This window comes from Falco punctatus, assembly GCF_963210335.1.
Source record: "Falco punctatus genome assembly, chromosome: 8".
Lineage (NCBI taxonomy): Eukaryota > Metazoa > Chordata > Aves > Falconiformes > Falconidae > Falco > Falco punctatus.
Genome location: NC_137588.1, coordinates 37,306,270 through 37,325,628, shown reverse-complemented (window position 1 = coordinate 37,325,628; position 19,359 = coordinate 37,306,270). Strand labels below are relative to the sequence as shown.

Below are 19,359 nucleotides of genomic sequence, written 5' to 3'. Positions count from 1 at the left end.
TTCTGGTAGACAGAAAGTTGCCCATGGGCCAGCAGCGTGCTGTGGTGGCCAAGCGGCCAGTTGGGGTTCTGGCGGGCATTAGGAGGAACGTGGCCAGCAGGTCAAGGGAGCTGATCCCCCTCCTTCTGCTCTGCCCTGGTGAGGTCACATCTGGAGTGCTGTGTCCAGTGCTGGGCTCCCAGTCCAAGAGAGACAGGGAACTGCTGGAGAGGGGCCAGCGCGGGCTACGCAGGTGAAGAGGGGGCTGGAGCATCCCCCGGCTGGGGAAAGGCTGAGGGAGCTGGGTCCTTCGGCCCGGAGCAGAGGAGGCTGAGAGGGGATCTCATCGATGGCTGCAAACCCCTTAAGGGCGGCCGTCCAGGGGACGGGGCCAGGCTCTTTCCAGGGGTGCCCAGCGACAGGACAAGGGGCGACGGGCACAAACTGCAACACAGCAACTTCCCCCTGCACAGGAGGAAAAACGTCCTTACCTGGAGTGTGCCGGAGCCCTGGCACAGGCTGCCCAGGGAGCCTGCGGGGTCTCCTTCTCCGGAGACATTGCAGACCCGCCTGGACGTGACCCTGTGCAGCCTGCTCCAGGGAACCTGCTCCGGCCGGGGGAAGGGCTGGCTGACCTCCAGAGGTCCTGCCAACCCCCACCCTCTCTGACTCTGTATTTCAGCAATTTGAAGTATGAAGTAATGCTCGACTCTATGAGATTTCTTTCCAACAATACATTTTGTTTCTTTTAATCTCTTCTCTGAAGTTTTTTATTCGGGTTTGTAGAGCTATATTCATTAGTTCGGTTTCGTATTGCGCTGGTTTAGGCTGGGATAGAGTTAATTTTCATCCTAGTAGCTGGTACAGTAGGTAGTAATGCTCAACTGTATGAAATTTCTCTCCAACAATACACGCTTTGTTTCTTTTAATCTCTTCTCTGGAGTTTTTTATTCAGGTTTGTAGAGCTATATTCATTAGTTTAGTTTCTTATCTTGTAACATAATTCTTGCCGTCGGCTTCTTCATTATCCTCTGAATGACAGTAAATCTCTGCTTCACCATACTGATGAAGGATTACATCTGTTAGATGTCACAACTGGAAGAATACGCTTCTTTTAGATCTTCACCTTCTAAATCTGCCTCTACGTTCCATCTCTTCCACTTAATTAAATCATTGTTTAATTTGGTTTTCTATTTAATTTGAGCAAAACCTCTGGAACAAAATAATTTAAATTAATAACTGCACAGCTTCCATTCCTTAATAAGCAGTTATTATTGGACATTCCAGCCTGGCTAGAGTGAGCTGATTTTAATTAAACAAGTCAAAGACAAAATCCTGAACAGATAGAAGAGAAAAGAGACCAAATAAAGCCTGACAATACAGCTGGAGAGTTAAAAAGTACATCACTCCAGCAGCTTGTAAAATACATGCCTGGTGATATCCTGTTGATACTGGCCAGATACAATTAGCTGCTTATCGCTGGATAAGATTAACTTCTTAATTCAAAGTAATAGTAGGTAAGGATTCTTGTCACCCAATTGAGCTCAAAAGGGATTTAAACCATAATGGAGATTAGAGGTCCTGCCCAGCCTGGGAGAACTGCGGCAGGACAACGGCACGTGCTGGGTCGGCGCGGGGGAGGTGGGCTCCCAGAACCAGCTATGGCCTGGGCTCCTCACACACACTGCCCAAACCTGTGTTCTGAATCTTGTCACAAAAAAAAGCTCCACAATAAAAATGTGGCCCATCTCCATATCGTTCCATAACCACAGACGGTCTTATATTCACCAGAGAGTGGAACCAAGTCACACACACAGAAGCTACAAGAGCCTCAGTCTACAGCCACGTCACAGCTAAGAGGCACAGCCACCTTTGGAATTCAAAATGAGCAACAGCTCTTCAGAAGCTGCTTCTCATCTGCTAATTTAACAAACAAGTAAAAAAAAAAAATGGAAAAAAAGGCAGAAGAAAACCCCAAAAGCTTTTCCAAAAGCTTTTATGTCCAAGAGAGGGAAAATACAAATTGTATTCCTGAATTCTCCAACCCTTGAATCCAAATGCTGTCCATAAACTTATTCCTCCAGTGGCAAAATATTTTTGATTGAAACAGCTTTCCAATTTAAGCCTTGTCTGCTGAACTTCTCCTGGGGGGGGTGGGGGGTAACGAATGCTTCTGACCTTCCTCCCTCTATTTCTTCCTTGCCTCTCCCTCCGTGCTCCCTAAGGACACACAGCAATTACTGGATCCTGGGCACGCACTCTTGGCCACAGCCACTTCCCCATCCAAAACCAAATCCTAGTAGAAAAGCAACACAAACTTGCAAATTTTGTATCCCCAGGTATTGAGGCTGCTGCCTACAGATCACAAACAACAGTTTGTTCTTCAAGAACTGCCAAATTCACTGTGAAAGGCAAAAACATTAAAGGAAGGAAGCGTAGGGAAGCTTGTACTAAGATTAAGCAGCAAGAAACAATGCACAGACATGGCCAGACCTAGTAGTAAAATGACCTTCAGAGGAAGAACAAACGACATAAAAATTAAAGCTTAACAGAAAATCTGTTAAAAATACAAAGTAGTATCTAGCAGTCAACATAGGAAAAACATGCATCAGTTACAGAAATTCAGGCTTCTGAATTAAAATAATATAGGGTATACACATACATCGGTGTACAGGTACATATGGCAAGCCCCGTGAAAGGCAGGAATACTAAAAAGAAATGTGAGACCTGCTAATTTTATTGAAGATCCTCTCTACAGTCAGATAAAAGATCAATCTGTGGATTACAGAAGAGAAGCGCACACTGCTAATCACAATGCAAAGCCCAATGCCACACCATGCTAAGGACAGACGGGTCTTGCAATGCTGGCTCTTGCCTCATGATGAAATCAGAAATACTGTTGGACATGCACTTCTTCCCCTCCTTTACACGGGGGTAAAAAAGCATAGATTATACTCAGCAACCATAAGGAAAAACATCAATTAAGAATTTGATTATGCAAAGAGTATTTGGTTCTGGAGCCAGCAATAACACTCTTGATACCACATGCACAAGTCTGCTTCATTACTTCTCAAAGCAGTGTTAGCATTCACAGCTTTAAGCACTCAATTGCAAACAGCAAAAGGTAAGCTAAAAAGGAAGGGATTATAACTAGGATCACTACTAGAACCACTGTCACTAACAAACACTTGTCTTCTGAAACAGAGGGTTTGTGGTACCGTCTTCTTTGAGGAGAAAAAGATTAATGTAGATATTACTGCACTGGCCACAGAAATCACTGCACACCCACTGCCAAGGCAAGACACTGGTCTCGCTGGTCTCCAGATCTTCTGAAATGTCAGCATACCTCCCCAGCCAGCAGTCCTCCCACAACAGCCATCAGTACAGATGGCCCAGATGTAGGGTTCAGCATTTATCCGTATACATATACACAAACGTGCATGCTACCTGCCCTGACAGGCGTGTGCCATGTGTATACACCTACATTTACACACAGGCACGCACACATAGGTATATACACGCACAACACCACATCCCCTCAGCCCAAGTTCAGCCTCTCAGAGCAGCCACTGCTTCACCCTTGGTTTCCTCCTAATCTTAATGCAGCCCCTCACTCCAGTTCACTTGATTTTCTGCAGTTCTGCTGGCAGGTGGGGCTGGAGCCTCCAGGTGACCTCGCACACCACAGCGGGCACCAGGTGCTCATCCTTGCCCGCAGCCGAACCTGTTTGTCCGGAGAGAAGGGCAGGAGCAGGGGAATAGTTTCACCTTTGCACTTTACCAGTCTCCAGGAACCCCTGCTTCAGGGACTTCTGGATTCAGATATGGACTGTATGAGACTTTAAAGTTATTTCTCTCTCATGAGCCAGTCCAAACACTGTGATTTTTTAGCATCCACAATCCTACAGCAAGGATTTCTACAGGTTAGTTATGGATACAACAATCTGTTTTGGAAATGCCCAGTAATACCTGCCTGTGACACACTATCAAGATTACCTCCAATATCCTTCTTCGGAAATTTCATTCTGTAACAGAGCAAAACCATCTCCAAATTTGTATATGTTCTAAATTAATGTACCACTGTAAATGTGACATAAGAAGGACATGTTATGCAGTCAAGGCTGGTGTTTTCTCAACAGTTGCATTTTTAACAATATAAATTTACTTTTTTATATATATACTAGGCTCAAACATCGGCTTAAATGCTAATCCTTTGTGTATAAAACAAGGTCATGTTAAAGCATGTCAAATCTAACCTGCCTATGATGCCTAATATAGCCCCTGGAGAAGATTTACTTTTTCCCATACTCAGTTTAATTTCCTCCTCTACTTAACCTGTTGTAGAACTTCATATATTTGCAATCAAAATGCAATAGCTCGACTGCATACTATTTGTTTTTTATTTTGTTTCAATTTTTATTTTGCTCTGAATCTAATCCTGCTTTGATTTGCAACTGTTCTATGAACTTAAAAGCAAGTCACACTTTCAAGGTGTTCTTTCACCTGTAATTCTCTTTCTCATGTGCATATGTGAATATTCCAAATCATAATAGCAGGTATAAGGAGATCTTGTTTTTCTTGTTTGTTTTTCAGACATACAAAAAGCCTTCTGTAGAAATTACAATTACAGCCTCTATTGTTCAGAAGCGTGTACTTAAAAGAAACACAAGACAGGCACTGGCTTAATTGCTACTACAGATATTCCTGACGTACACTGATTTCTGTGGAGTTCAGCCTCAGCCTGAAATAAAAAAATCTTATTTACTTTAACTTACTACAAAGAAATTCAAAACCTAAGACAAAGTTCTGAGTGGCTGACAGATGCAAAATCACAATGCTTTAACTGCCAACCAATAGTATACCAAAAAGCCTTCCATCTCCATCTAATTAAACAATGCATTTCTCACATATGGTGCTACTTATTTTTAACAGCATAATTTCAGTGCAATACCCAAGTGACAAGAACAATCAAGCTTGATTTCTTTGCGCAATTATAAAGAACCTTAGTGTTCAATCAATCAAACTAGTTGATTCTCCAAACCCCACTAAATGGAAGGACACTTCATTGGATCAAACAATAATGGTTTGTCCTATTGTTTTGACAAAGGGAGAACAAATCTATTTTTTTTTTTCATTTAGGTTTTCTGAACTGAACTATTTAAATGATTACCTGGTGCCTAATTATGAATCGAAAACACTTAACGAATGCTTACCCGCCACATAGAGGTGTTGTGAAGATTAATTAGGTAAAGGTTTATAAAACGCTTTGAAGATTAAAAACACCACTTAATTATAACTGGATAAAGTATGAAAGGATACTGAGCACTACAGAAGCTTGGCAACCGCCTAAAACCTGCCTTTTGTGTTAGATAAGTTCTCCTTTGTGCAAGCTTCATGCTGGATAGCTAATGCAGATGCACCGAGCGACCTAAATGTAAGCTTTACGATGACACTACTTCACTGACTTGCCATTGCATTGACCAGTTGCAATTCCAGGTAAACATGTCAACTGGTGCAATCAAATGCTTGTGATCTCTCAAATGGAGTGCTAATCAGACATCCCTGCAGCTTACCAGCAAGGACACTGCTTGAAGACATCTAGAGGACACAGGATCTTTAGGGAGAGAAGCTATTTCTCGCTAGATCCACCAGCATACTCTGAAATAAATGGACGGGCTATGGGCATGCACACGTTTTCCAGTGTTGCTGGTACTGTAGCTTATTTCTCTTCCTGCCATGTAGCTTCCCTTTTGAGTGAGAAACAGGGATATTTTGCACACCACAGCACCAGCACTGCCATGCAGCCTGTGTGATGCATGTAGATCACCTGGAGAACCCCAGCAAAGCCACTGCCCAGTCCACACCGCTGGCTTCCCAGCAAACCAGCTCCTGCCTGCGAGAGGCTTGTGGAATTTGCTCTTCTGTGGGGACAGCCGCATAATTCCTCTTCTTCATTTTGGAAATGCTGCTGAAATACGGGGTATGAGATTCCCACTGTTTTATACTATTCTTAGAGCAGCAGTGACTGTGGTTATTGCAGGTAAATGCCATATCTTAAATGCCAATCATTTACTGCCTCTGTATTCAATTTTCTGGTTGCTCTCCCAAATGACTACTGCAAAATTTAATGCTGATTACGCCACAGCTGAGACTTGAAAATTTTAGTTCTTTGAATTCTCTTCTCCTAGATATGTTTTTCTAAATATTTTTAGTTTGTTGGTTTTCTGTTCTTATCTCTACCATTAGTTGAATACATGAATATACTTTTGCCCTTGCCTTTCCAGGTCTGTTTTCCAATTCACAGTGGCTTCATGCAGCAAATCCTTTCAGTTAGCTGGGGCGACTTGCCTAACTCAGATGGACAGCATGTAGCTCAAAGCAGAAAATAAATGCATGTATGTCATAAAGCTGCCAGGAAAACAGAAATAATTCATTTATACCAAAACTCTTCCTTAGCCAGCCTGTAATACTGTATCACACACAGCTTTTTACAAAAACTTGCTTTCTCACAGTCTGACTTCCTAGATGCAAAATCAGTCAAAAGGGTTCATTATTGTTTGTAATTTGTGCACATTACAAAACAAACTATATTGCTCAAATGGTTTCAGGTTTGCCAGAACGAATCCGGGGTGCTATCAGAAAGCCGGCACACAAGGCCTGCAGCTGACATCAGGGATGCTAATCCATACATTCTCCAGCACTGAAATGGTTCACAGACTTGTGGGGAGGGTAAATACAAAGAGGGAGAAAATCACTGTCCCCTGGGGGTTTTTTCCCCTCTATTTGTAAACAGGGGACACAGACCCACCTTTTACATGGGGATTGCATTTTGTCTTTTCTCACAGCCAGACTGCACTTTGCATCTGCCTGTTTATCTGCATGGCCCACAGCACAGCAGATAGACAGGTGTCTCATTAATGAACTTATCTTTTCAGTACTGCTGCAAGGCAGGGAAGTACTATTACCATCTCAGCCACTTCTGCCTCTGGGTTAGAGATAAGGAAGAGAGGTACACAAAGGGTAAGTGATTTGCCCAAGGTCAGGGAGCAGCCAGGGAAACTGAGGCACCCTAGGTGCCTGGCCAGAGGCAGCCCTGTGGTCGCGCTGGCAGTGGAGCAGCACTGACATCTTGGGGCCAGTTACACTGGTAAAGGCAGCAGCGAATGGATACAACAGCCTATTTTGGGCAGCAAAAGGTCTTCTACAGAAAATCGTTAAAGTATTTTCTCAGTTTCTTCAGCCGTGGGTGCAAACACTCCTTGAAACACAGGTATTTGCAGGAGATCGTCACCTCAAACCAGTCACTTGTCAGCAAGTGGTGGCAACAGCCCCCTGCAGCGGGTGTTAGCAGCACTGGGAATGCTTCCTAGGGTGGGCAGTGCCAGCACCTTCCTCCTCCTCAGCCAGTGAGTGCCAGTGCCAGCCGCAGGGTCAGCGGGAGCAGGGAGTGCTGCGGAAGGGATGGGGAGGCTGCACTGTATCTCCTTGCCAAACCATCTTCCTTCAAGGCTTTCTGTGAGCTTGCACACACCCACTGAGTTCCAGTGCTCACTCATCTCTCCTGCTCTGTGTCCCCCTACCATAATTCTTTCTGGCTTGTGGGGTTCAAAACACTTGCAAGGTACAATCACAAGTATCCTTGTTTTAATATAATTTGAAAAATAATAGTTTGATCCAGCGATCTCTACTCACACATGCAGAGGCACTGAAGTCAGCAGTTACCTGGAATAAGAGGAAATTCAAGGTGCAAGTAACTCATCAGGAAGATGACATGAGTATGAAGGAGAGATAGCTGCGCTCCACTTGCTGTCCTTTTCTCCGTGCCCATCCTTCTTCCTCTGAGCACTCCTCCTTTGCATGATGCTCCGCTCTCCTGTATCATTACAAGCATATGTCAAAAATGTACGTTTGACAGCATGACATCAGATCTCACTCTCTAGGTCAGGAGTTCACCAAGATACCACAAATCTTTTTTTTTCCCAGCACAGAAAACACCAGTGCCCCTTAAAGCTGTAAGTAAATAAGCAGAACAAATCTGTCAAAAAGTTAAACACAACATGGTTTTTAAGTAAAGGGAGGGAAGGCATTAATCTAAAATTCCACATAAAAGCATTTTTGTGCTGATTCCCTCTTCTAGCTGGCTGTTCCTCCCCAGACGAGCTCCAGAGCCTTCCACAGGACACCGGGGACAGGGGCACCCAAACAGGAGGGCAGCGTCAGCCCCTCTGCTCAGCTGCTGCCACATTTCCAAGGGCAAAACCCCCAACTTTATACAATTTTACTGGTTCCTCTCTAGAAACTTTGTTTTTAGAAGCCTGGTAATAAGTAGCTCCAAATGGAAATCAGACTGTGACATGCCATATGCCTTCTTTTCTTCAAATACCTTTCTTTTTCTGAGCGTGCAGCCCCCGCTCCCCCATCCCTACTTTCTGGCTTGCGTAGCTCCCAGATAACGTCCAAACTACAGGAGGGCACTGGCACGTGACTTCATAAATTTGTCCTTTGACTTTCACTGCTTCCCCTGCCATCACAAACTCCTGATCTGAAAAAAAGTGAAACAGCAAACCCAGCCCAATGGGAAAAAAATGGTGGTTGGGTTTTTTTTCCCCAATGTGATGTATAGCCCAGTGCTCACACTGGGGGGAAGCATGTCCAAGTCTGACTATTATAGTTCCCTGCCCCTGGCTGAAGAAACACAAAGCAATGGCATCAGTCACACTCTGCAGAACATGACTGACATATGAGGGTAAATTATTGTCAGCATTTGGTAATAATTTTCAAACTTTAGCTCAAATATCTGTGTGCTTTGCATACTGGCAAATGATATGTAATGGTGCAGAATAACAAGTTACCATTGTTACTGGCTGTGTATATTTTATTAGGCTCTGATTATACCTAACGTCCTCACTGAGGTATTTAAAGACAATTTGGATAATTAAGTTCCTTTAGTCAGTGGAAAGAGCCTGGCAGGTACAGAGGGCAATTCAGATCTGAGATGCCTGAACATCCACCTGTAAGTCAGGAAAGGTGCAGCCTCTCCCAGACGTGACTCAAAATCATAGAAGCAAAGAATGGTTTGGATGGAAGGACCTTAAAGATCATCTACTTCCAACATCTGTAGCTTAAACCACTTAGGACCAACTCTTTCTGCTTTGGGATTTCTTATGTCCAGGGTATTCAGGGAATCTGTTAATAATTAGAAGCCTGAAGGTCAAAAACCCCAGAAAATTTGGTCAAATCGTATATATCCTGCATCTGTTTCATATATCCTGCAGATATATTTCTTTACAAGAATGAGGGAGAAGCTCAGCCCCCAAAGACCTGTCCAGTACATGCTGGAGGGGTAGAGCAGAAGCTGCCAGGACAGTAGCAGCTGAAGCTGTAGCTGTTTTGGAGGAAGGTGCTGGTGTATGATGCTCTCAGCATAGCGGTCTTCTGCTTCAGGGTGGTGTCAATACCTTCTTGCCCCTCATGCTCTGTCAGCCTTTGCTTTATCCCACCACAGACAAAGCATGGGTGAGAATGTCCAGCCAATGTGGCCCAAAGCGTGCTTCCCAGAGATCCAGCCTATTTACATACTTTCGTCTTTTTCATACAAACCATCCAAAACCAGAGGAAAATATTTTCAAATCTGGTGATTGTGTTCTTTGAGAATTTTATCTGTGTAAAGTCACCCCTCTAAACTGACAAAGACATTTTCATCCCCACCTACACAGCTTTTTCCACTGACTCTCCAAGTTCACCACACTCCAATTCTTGGGATTTAGTGATTCTCCACAGAGTCTTACCACATTTGCTGTAAACTGTTTCTTTTGTGTGCATCCTCAGATGAACAAATGCGGGACACAAGCTCCAGTGTGGCTGTTGCTGAAGTCTGAATCCCTGCCGGTTCCTGGCGAGAGCAAGCGGCTCACAGCCTGTGCTACCTGGCAGGTCTTCGGGGGCACCAAGGACTGCTGCTTGTTTCGGATACCCGTCGCCGTCAGGAACTGCGGCAGCTTCTTTGTGTACCTCCTGCAGCCCACTCAAGGATGCATGGGCTACTGCGCCGAAGGTGAGGATCACTGAAGTGTTTATCAATAAGATTGCACATGCCTCTCTGGCTGTGTGCTCGAGGGTCCTGGGATTGTAATGCACATCTCTGTGACCTTGCAAGTCAAGCAGCACTCCCAGTGAAATGCAGACCGTGTAGAAAACAAATCAATGGCAGTCCAAGGTGTTCCTGAAGAACAGCTATTATTACTGGTGCAAAATGTAATCTGGTGTGTATTACCGAAGTGTTCTTTGCTTGGTTACAGTTCACATGTAACCTTTCCTACTGTCTTTGGCTCCACTTTGGCTCGAAGCTGCAGAGCTAGTGAGCAGAGGCGCCTGGGTTTATTGAGGCACTGTATGTAAGGTATCTTCAGTAATCCGGTATCCCCCACGCCCCCCCCCCCCAAAAAAAAAGTAAAAAATTCTGAAATTCTGGAAGGAAAGAAAACCAAACTGATAACATCTTTTTCATGACATTTATATAATTACTCTCGTCAGAAATAATTTTCAGCCTACTACAAGAGATCTAGGAGCTGTTTGGTAGCTAGGAAACAAATGAATAGCAGAAAGCAATTGCTCACTCAGTTAAACCTTCTGAACTTTGGAGCACGTTCACGTGATTTAGTTAGAAAAGACAGTTCTTTCTCAAAAGGAAATAACATTACCTCTATACTTTCCTTTCAGCATTTTTGGATAGAGACATGGCACACTGAGAAACTAGGGTTATCACCTTTCAATCAGGCAAAATTCACGCTTAAATTTTAAAGAGAGAGAGATCTATTTTCTTGTCTTTGTCAATATTTTAACGTGCCCACATGAAGAAAAGGGAGGAAAAAGGCTCAAAGAAATTGCGATATTTCACTATTTGAAATAAAATATCTATTAAAATAAACGAAACTGTTCTTTAATTTCCATGATTCTTTCTTGGAAATTACTTTTTAACTGAATATAGTCATTTTCCAGTTTAAGCTTGGCTTTTTTAAAGACTAGAAGATTTCCACTACCCCTGTTTGAAGAATTTTTGACCAATACCTTTTAGATGATTAGGTTTGTGTTTTCTGTTGATCCATACTTGTTTAGTAATGTAAATCTGCTGCATTTCTCATAAAAGAAAGTTTATCACTTCCCATCTATCCCAAACCAACAACTTTCTGCTTTTTTCTTACCACTGCAGTTGAAGCTTTCACCTTTTTCCCACGCATTTCAGTGAGGTCCAACTCTCCCAAGTCTTTAACTTCTTGCCTTTAGGGTGTTTTTGCGGTACCACATATTGAATGGAAAACATCCAAACCCGAAGGTTTTTTCCTGGGAGTTGTTAACTCATGGTCTTAAATTCAGGTGTGAACATTGCACCACAGGAGCCTCTGCAGAGCCCCCGAGCCAGGTCCAGCTGGCATCAGCACAGCTTCTGGCCCAGGTCAATCCCCCAGCTCCATCCTCTGGAGGCGGGGGGACAGGACCCCGCTCAGCACTTCTGAGCTGCAACACAAAATGAATTTAAAGCTTCCTAGCTTGGCAGAAAGGCCACGGCTGGGAAAAGCCATGTACACGTTTGCAATTCTGCTCACATCCTCCCACGAGCTGATCACCTAACTTTGTCCTTCTGAATAATTTTCTGCAGAAAGGCATGATGTAAGCCACGGTTTAAGGCAGCTTCCCTTAGGAACCAAAGAGAAAAGGATATAAACAACTGGACCTTATTCATGTTTTAAGAAACTTGTTTCTTTTCCTTACCTCTTTTTATTTGCCCTGGACAGATGTTAACATATTGGTTCTTTGTTCCGCTATAACAGCGTCATACCTTAATCTCTTGGGCTTCTATAATGTTTTCTATAATCCTCCAAAAAACTTAATTTATCCTTTCAAAGCATCTGAACCAGCTTCATGTTCTGTTTGAGCCCGGGTCTCTAGAGATGAAAGAGCATCACCTACTGTATTATACAGCTTTTTGTTTCTACTTTTTAGGTGAGTTTAAACAGAAGAAAAGTTTCAGACTTCATTACTCATTGGAGCCTATAGGAAGCAGGCTGTATTTTTAGAGCAATGGCATTATTCTGGGCAGAGGCAGACTATACTGAGCAGGCTCAGCCTAGGTACATCCCAGAACAGCCTGGGAAGGATCTTTGCAGCGTGGCAATGTGGGCTGAGTGCTCTCTGAGAGTCGGTTTACCTCTGCAACATAATGATTTCTCATATCTCTTCTGCACTTATTGCAAAACTTGGATCAAAAGACTGCGCTTCAGGGGAATGCAAAGCTGATGGCCTTTGCCAGAGTAATTAATTTGTATTAATCCGAGTGCTTCATTTCAATAACATTTCTCTTACTGAAAAAAAAAGTATTAAAAAACTCGAGGTCAAATATTACAACAACAATAGTTAGTCAGTACACAATTAGCAATTTTTTGCATTTCATATGAAATACATTTTCTTGCTTGCATAGTTAATAATCAAATCACATGAATACAAAATGTACCGTTTCTCTCATGTTTAGTTATACTGAAATCTTCTTGTTGAGTGAACAATTGTAATATTAAAAGAACATTCTGTGCTACATCCTCCTTTTGTTTCCTGCTTCCAGAAAAACTCACCAGCTTGGCTTTGCAACCAGTGATAACTCCTGAGCTTGTGCAAGGTTGCGTCCACCTGAAGTGCAGTTTCAGCCGCCCCTCCTCGCCACTGCCTCTGCAGTACACGGTGGGCTGGTCGCGCCTGTCCACCCCTGGCAAGAAAGAGCAGATTCAGCATGACACCACCCTGGAGTCATTTTCCTACATAGAGATGAACGGCATAAATCTCAGATTGGGAGACACGGTAATGCGACCCTGCCTTCATCAAAAAAGGTTTAAACACTCAGACGAATCACATCCTTTTATTAAATCTTTGTTGTGTTTTTACTAATGCCACTCCTCATTTATCCTTACAACTACTGAAAAAAAAAAAACCCAAACCCAAAAACAAAACACCCACCAAAAACCAAACTGAAACTGTTTTGCAACAGGGTCATTACCTAGTATTTATCAAATTCAGGATCCATATTGCTTTGAATTGCAGTGAGTTCATGGAAGCTATCCATTTCACTATTTTCTAAAGGCAACTCGAACATTTGCACGTACAGCTTGAATGTCATGAAGTTGGTATGAGTAGTAGGTACACGAGCCCGAGCCAATTTTTGCTTAGCATTTTTTGTGTCTTGCAGCAGCAAAAAATTGCCGTAGAGGCAGGCTCAGCTATATGCACTCAGTAATTTTTATACTCATGGACCAGAGACACAATAACATCTTTTTACAGAAAAGAAAGGCAGTACATTTTAAAATAGAGGGAGGTTTATTTTATGGTCTTTTTCATGGTGTTCTGCCTCTCTGATTCCAAATTCTTGGTTCAATAGCATACTGAAAGATAGAGTTCATTACAAAACAATCTTTAAGAAGTATATTTGATGGCTTACATAGCAACACAGAGCTAGTTTCAACAACAACAAAACAGAAGCCAATACAAGATGTGAAAAAAATTGACTCGTGTATGAATTCATGGCCTTTCATGGTAGAGAAACAAGACTTCTAAAGTTAAATTAGGTTCATAACTTTTATAGGCAGAGAGCCATTATTGCTGCTACAATGAACTGAAAGAATAAACACGGATAATGGCCTTGTGTTAAAAGTAGGTTGGAAATAGTCCTGGCATTTTGCAGCTCTTCTTTGAGATATTTAAGATATTTAAGAAATGTGAATAAGCTTTTTCCAGTTCTTGAAAGTATGAGTCATTTCTAACAGCAGCACAATCTAGGTAGTTTTTCTCATTTCTCCACATAACTATGCCTCCTGAGCTCAGAATCTGACTGATACTGCCCTCACTTACCATATAACGAGGCAGACAATTCTGCCAGTTTAAGACAAGTTTGTGTTATGAAGAGATATTTTCATCAAAATAATTTCACTTGCAATCACTTCAAATCTAGTTCTAACAATCCTGAGGGATTCAGAGTAAAAATATAGTTCTGTTAACTACTAGCATCACCAAATTTTTATAAGACCATTTTTATTATATTAAATTTCCAGTAAGCCCTTCTTTGTCCTCTGCTGAAACTACATGTTTAATTTAGTGGGTTTAGTGAGACTAAAATGTTCTCTTCCTTGCTAGATTTTTTTTAAAGGTCTTCATGGCCTATTTGACTAATTATAATTATCCATAAATCATCACTGGTGAAAACTAAGCAATGAAGCCTCAGCTGTAACTGAGAATTCGGTTTTAAATAATAAAGATTTTAAAAAAGCATTTTACTGAGTTTGCTGTCCCACTTTGGTGTCTAACAAGAGTCACAGAGGGGTAGACTCTCCTTTCACCTCCAGTGGTGTAAATCTGAAGCAACTTAGTAAGCATTGGTAGGGCCACCACAACAGAAAGGTAATGCCACTCAATGGAGAGACAGATCGTGGGGACCAAACTCCACCACACAGAGGTAGTTTGGAACTTCCACCTGCCCATGAAAAATGCAGATGGAAGGCTTTTTTTCTCAGGCAGATTTAAAGGAAGGCCAGATCCCCACTGACAAAAGCAGCATCAGAGATGAGAAAATGAATCGGAGGCACTTCCCAATTCTCTTTCCCTTTCTCCATGCAGAACCCGGTGGGAGGGCCCTCACAGCTGTACACTGCCAGGGTGCATTCAGAGCAGAATTTGTCCCCTAGGTTGCAGAATCTGCAGCATTTAGAAAACTGCTTGCTTTTTTTAACCTGTACATTGTCTAACGGCACATAGCCTGAATTTGGTTTCAATGCTTTCATAGCCTGAAATCAGCATCTTTGTTCATTTCTTGATAAAAAAAACCTTCAGCCAAGTGAAAAGATTTTTTTTTTTAAAATCATCTTTTGGGTGACTGATACCTATGCTATTATTTTATCTGCCAAAAAGTCTCCAGGTAATAGGTTAGTCACATAATAGAATATCTATTGACATATTTTAATACACAGTCAAACCTTAGAGGAGAGTTGAGATTTACTGGCCAACATTTCTGAACTTGTATTGACTAAAGAGCCAGTTATTTTTTAATAGCCATCATGTGTGCTTTTCTCCCCCATCTTTGGCCTCCAATTTTGTTACTTCAGACAGTAAAGTTGGCAGCATAATGTTCACCAAACTATTGCAGCCTTAAATAAATCTATAACACGCTGCTATTTCTATATAAACACTGAAAGAAGCCTACTCCATCTGATATGAAAATCCCGGCATTCCTAAGCCTTATTTATGCGATAGTGACAGAGGTCATTTCATTCCTCGAGGCACAGCCATCTATAAATTATAGCAGCACACTGTGAGTAATGAGTTATGCTAAGAAAGAAAGGTGTTTAGAAGAAAACCTTGCAGATTTTGCCCAGCACAGCAATCCAAAAGTTCATATGGCGAGGAGCAATTGTGACCATACTTAAACTATGATGCACATTGTAAAAGAAAAATGTTTAAGTGAAGGTGGCTTTTCTCAGCTGCGTGGCTGCTTTGCATGGCACTCTGCAACAGCAGAAGAATGTGCCCCAGCCAGAAAGACTGTAAATTAGTGCCTCAAAATATAAAATAACTAATTTTCCCTCTACAAAGGAAGAGGGGTTAAACTTCACCTTGCTTAAATACCAATTTCATCCCAACCACTGGACTTGACAAAATCAGCCACAGAAACAGGAATACCTGCCTGTTTGTAGGTCACACTCGAGTTTACAACTCCCTTCTCAACCTTCAGGAAGCAAATGAAGAGCATCCTTGTAGAAACAGAGCTCTGGGTGGCCTTGAACAAAGATTTTAAAGCAGAAACGGTCAGAGAGATGATGAGCAAAACTCTGCAGCTGATAAGACACCCTACTACTACCCTGGCAAAATGACTTTCCTTCGGAGATGAATGGCCTACAGTCAGCCTCCACGTACTGTTCGGCCACGTGGCAACTGGGAAGAGATGCTTTTTTTTAACATAGCAAGTAGCAAAGTGACTAGAGCCAGACTTTTGGCACTGTCAGGTCACACTGCTGCACTAGCTCCCTTCCGCATCCAACAGCCCATCACAGGGAACAACAAGTGTTCAAAAATCTTTAATATCTAGTTTATTATCTAACTCAAAATCACTTTCTCCCTACTTTCCCTTTCCTGCTAACTATTCTGCAAAGCCTCTCCAGAGGCTTTGTTCCTACCACTTTCTGCAAATCCCTACAGCCAGATCACATCTTCAGGCTAACAAGAAGCATTTTTCCCCCCTCCGGCTTGCATAGAAATGCCACCCTTCAGCTCTGCTCATCTTCTGCTCTTTTCATCAAGACTGTACTCCCCAACTCCTAGTAGAGCAGCTCTTCTAGGTTTTATAACCCCAGGCCATTAGTGCTTAATAGAGCAGACAATGGCAGCTCTGAGGTCCTGATAGCCATCATGAGACACCCTTTCACCTGGCATGATCCATTCCCTGCCCAACCCTTCGCCTGCCAGCCAGGTGACTCACCCTTGCAGCCCCAGCCTGCCTTTTGACATGAGCGAGGTAGCTGGGAGGGTAGATCCCATCCTGGAGGTGGCAGGGTTAACCACCCACAGGTGAGGCACCTGCACCCTACCAGCAGCATGCAGGCTTCCCTGCCTAGTCAGTGGGAAGCAGCAGCTATCCCTAAAAAGTTGACAAGGGAGCTTCCCATGGGTGGGCAACATAAATTACTGACTGGAGGCATCCCTGAATTCCCACACCTCTCAGGAGATTGAATGTCTGGGTCAGGAAAGTGCCTCCATCTACATTTTAATCCAGGCTTTCAGCTCCTACCGAGAGGTACCTGGCTGTACTTAATCTTTGAAAGATCAATACCAGTAAAAGCAGATATTTCAACTTTAACCCATTGCTGTTGTCACTGCAGGGCCTCTGGCACTGCAATACAGCTCCAGTGCTTGCTGGAGAGATGGGAACTGGGTCCTCCCACTGTGGGCTGCATGAATGTCCTGCCCTTCCCAAGGGAGCATCCCAGCCCCAGGGCACAGTCTGCACTAGGGGAGCAAGCGGGGACTGCAGCCGGTGACCAGCACATGAATTTCCTCATTTTCTCTGGTGAGAAATCATGCAAGCAGTCCTAATGGGCAGATCCAAACCCAGTACTCCCATCTGCCAGCTCTTCCCATTTTGGGGACAAGTGCTGTTGCCCCTGGGACACCATCTAGCTGGGTGGTGGCACCGCCTCTGCCAGTGCTTTGAGAAACACCTTGTTGAGGTTGGCCATCCTGAGAGCTCCCTAAATTATCTGGCAAGCCTAGGAGCCTTCCCAGCTCCCTGACTGGTTGGCAGGGATGGGGTTTGATCACAGAACTTGGGGTACCCAACCCCTTACCTAAGCGTGGCTGGGAGAGCCTGATGGAACTGGAGGCATGGCCATGCTGGATGCACCAGCCAGCATCCCCTCCACACCCCAGCCCACACTCCCTGTGCTATGTTTAGGAGTAATTAGGGGTATAGAAAAAGGGTGAAACTGAAGGTGGTTTTATGATCAAAATGAGTAAAACCAACCAATTCGGGGGAGCTTTGGATTCTGAGAGCCCTGGGGAAAAGAAACCTGATGTTTTGATGTGCAAGTTGTTAGAGGGAAATTTGCCGAAGATGGTGACAGGTCCTAGGATTAAAATCCTTTCCCAAACTGTTTCCCAAGCTACCTGACCCTCACCAGATTAATGACTGAATTCTGTTTTTAGCTAAATATGCTGCTTAGGGGGGCCGTGGCAAACCGGGAAGGAATCTGAGTCCCTGTAAAGGTGGAACTCTGCTCCAATACACAAGAAAGGAGAAAGTTAGTTAGTTATCTCAGTTACTAGGGCCTTTTTCGATCAGGATTTTGTGCCTAGAAGTAGTTTTTTGCCCTATGGGAAGATTTGCCAGCAGATGGGGGAAAGGGAGCTGCCCACACCCAGAACCAATCTGGTCATCCTGTCCGAGGGCACCCTTATGTTTCTGTCTCTTTAAAAGGGATGATGAAAAAAATATAATTTGATTTTTTTTAGCAGATCCGATGAGTTTGTGGAAAAATACTGTCTAACCTGTCACGGCCATCAGCATACTGCTGTCAGTGATGCTTTTATCTCTTTGCTTCAAAAAGTCTGCATCCTGAGATGGGGGAATGGGGGAGAGAAAGAAAAAGTTGATTACTGAACTAGAGAAAAAAGCTAGTATTTAGCTGAAGGCAAAAAAAAAAACCCTCCTCGGAGTGACTATCATCATAATTGTGTGACAAACTGTCAGCCCGTAGCTCAGCAGCCAATGAACATATCTGCCGATCGTGGAGTGTGCACCTAACAAGGTAAAGGCGCTACAAGAAGAGGGATGATAGAAAAGACAGAAATGAAATGTAACTCATGAAGGCTGTCCGTACATTTCGAATTTGCAAAGTTTGTGCTAATCTCCAAAAGCGCTGAAGATAGAACAGGAAGGGACTGATAGTCTAAGAATATCTCAGTGTATCATTACAGAGTCTTTTTTTTATGTTCAGTGCTTTATCAATAAAATATACCTCTAAAATATATATGTGATAACATACAATGCTTGCAGGGAATGAACCTGGGTTCTGACATTTCCCGGGATGTCACTTGGGGGAAGATCACCAGGATATGCCTCTGTCGGTGCCAGGCATCCTGGCGTGTGCGCTGCTTCCCCTCATTACAGCTCCCTCCCTGGCAGGAGCATGCTGCCAAGTCTCTGTACCAACATTTTGGGTAAAAAAAACATTGAAGGCAAAAGTGCCAACAGCCCGGCAAGTGTTAATATAGTATCTGCAATGCAGGTGCATTTGATTTACTCAATGAGCTCTGCAAGGGGATTGGTATTATTTATTATTTTTTAATAGAGGGAATATATGTTACCCGAACTCTTCCTCTGTTGTCACCGCCTTGTCAGATCCCTGTTTTGCAGACTCTCCCTGTGGCAGCTGTAGGAGAAGCAGCAGGAGGAAGATCAATGCTCTCCTCCTGCCTCCCCAGCAGAACTGTTTTGAAAAGTCTGTAAGCTGCACACAGGCCTTTAGGGAATGCTTGCAGAAAATAACTATCTAATATTAACAGGGGTTTATTACCTTGAGGAGACAATGACTTGTTCTCCTTTGGATGCAAACTGGTTAACTATGAAGTATCTGAGGAATTTTAACTGTAAAGTATCTCTGTGAGGTCTGTGTCTTTTTTCCCCCAGTACACCCAGTATGACCTCAAAGCTTCCATCTTGTTAACGTAGTGAATGACACAATTTTCACTGGGCTAAACTGGCTGGAGGTGTTGGCAAAAGAGTGAGAAACTTCATGAATGTAAAAATAGCCCCCAGGTCACATAAGTCTGGGGGTGAGCTAGGACTGGAAACAA

The 19,359-nt window shown here is 43.2% G+C and overlaps 1 protein-coding gene across 1 annotated transcript in view; it reads left to right on the top strand.

The window, feature by feature from the left end:
- The window catches only part of LOC308068683 (von Willebrand factor D and EGF domain-containing protein-like), a 194,864-nt gene that overhangs the window by 57,946 nt on the left and 117,559 nt on the right, over positions 1 to 19,359 (top strand). Inside the window, exons 3-4 of the mRNA XM_080399690.1 lie at positions 9,808 to 10,033; positions 12,593 to 12,825. Of these exons, the coding sequence (XP_080255816.1) occupies positions 9,808 to 10,033; positions 12,593 to 12,825 (459 nt within the window). The remainder of the gene's footprint in view (positions 1 to 9,807; positions 10,034 to 12,592; positions 12,826 to 19,359) is intronic.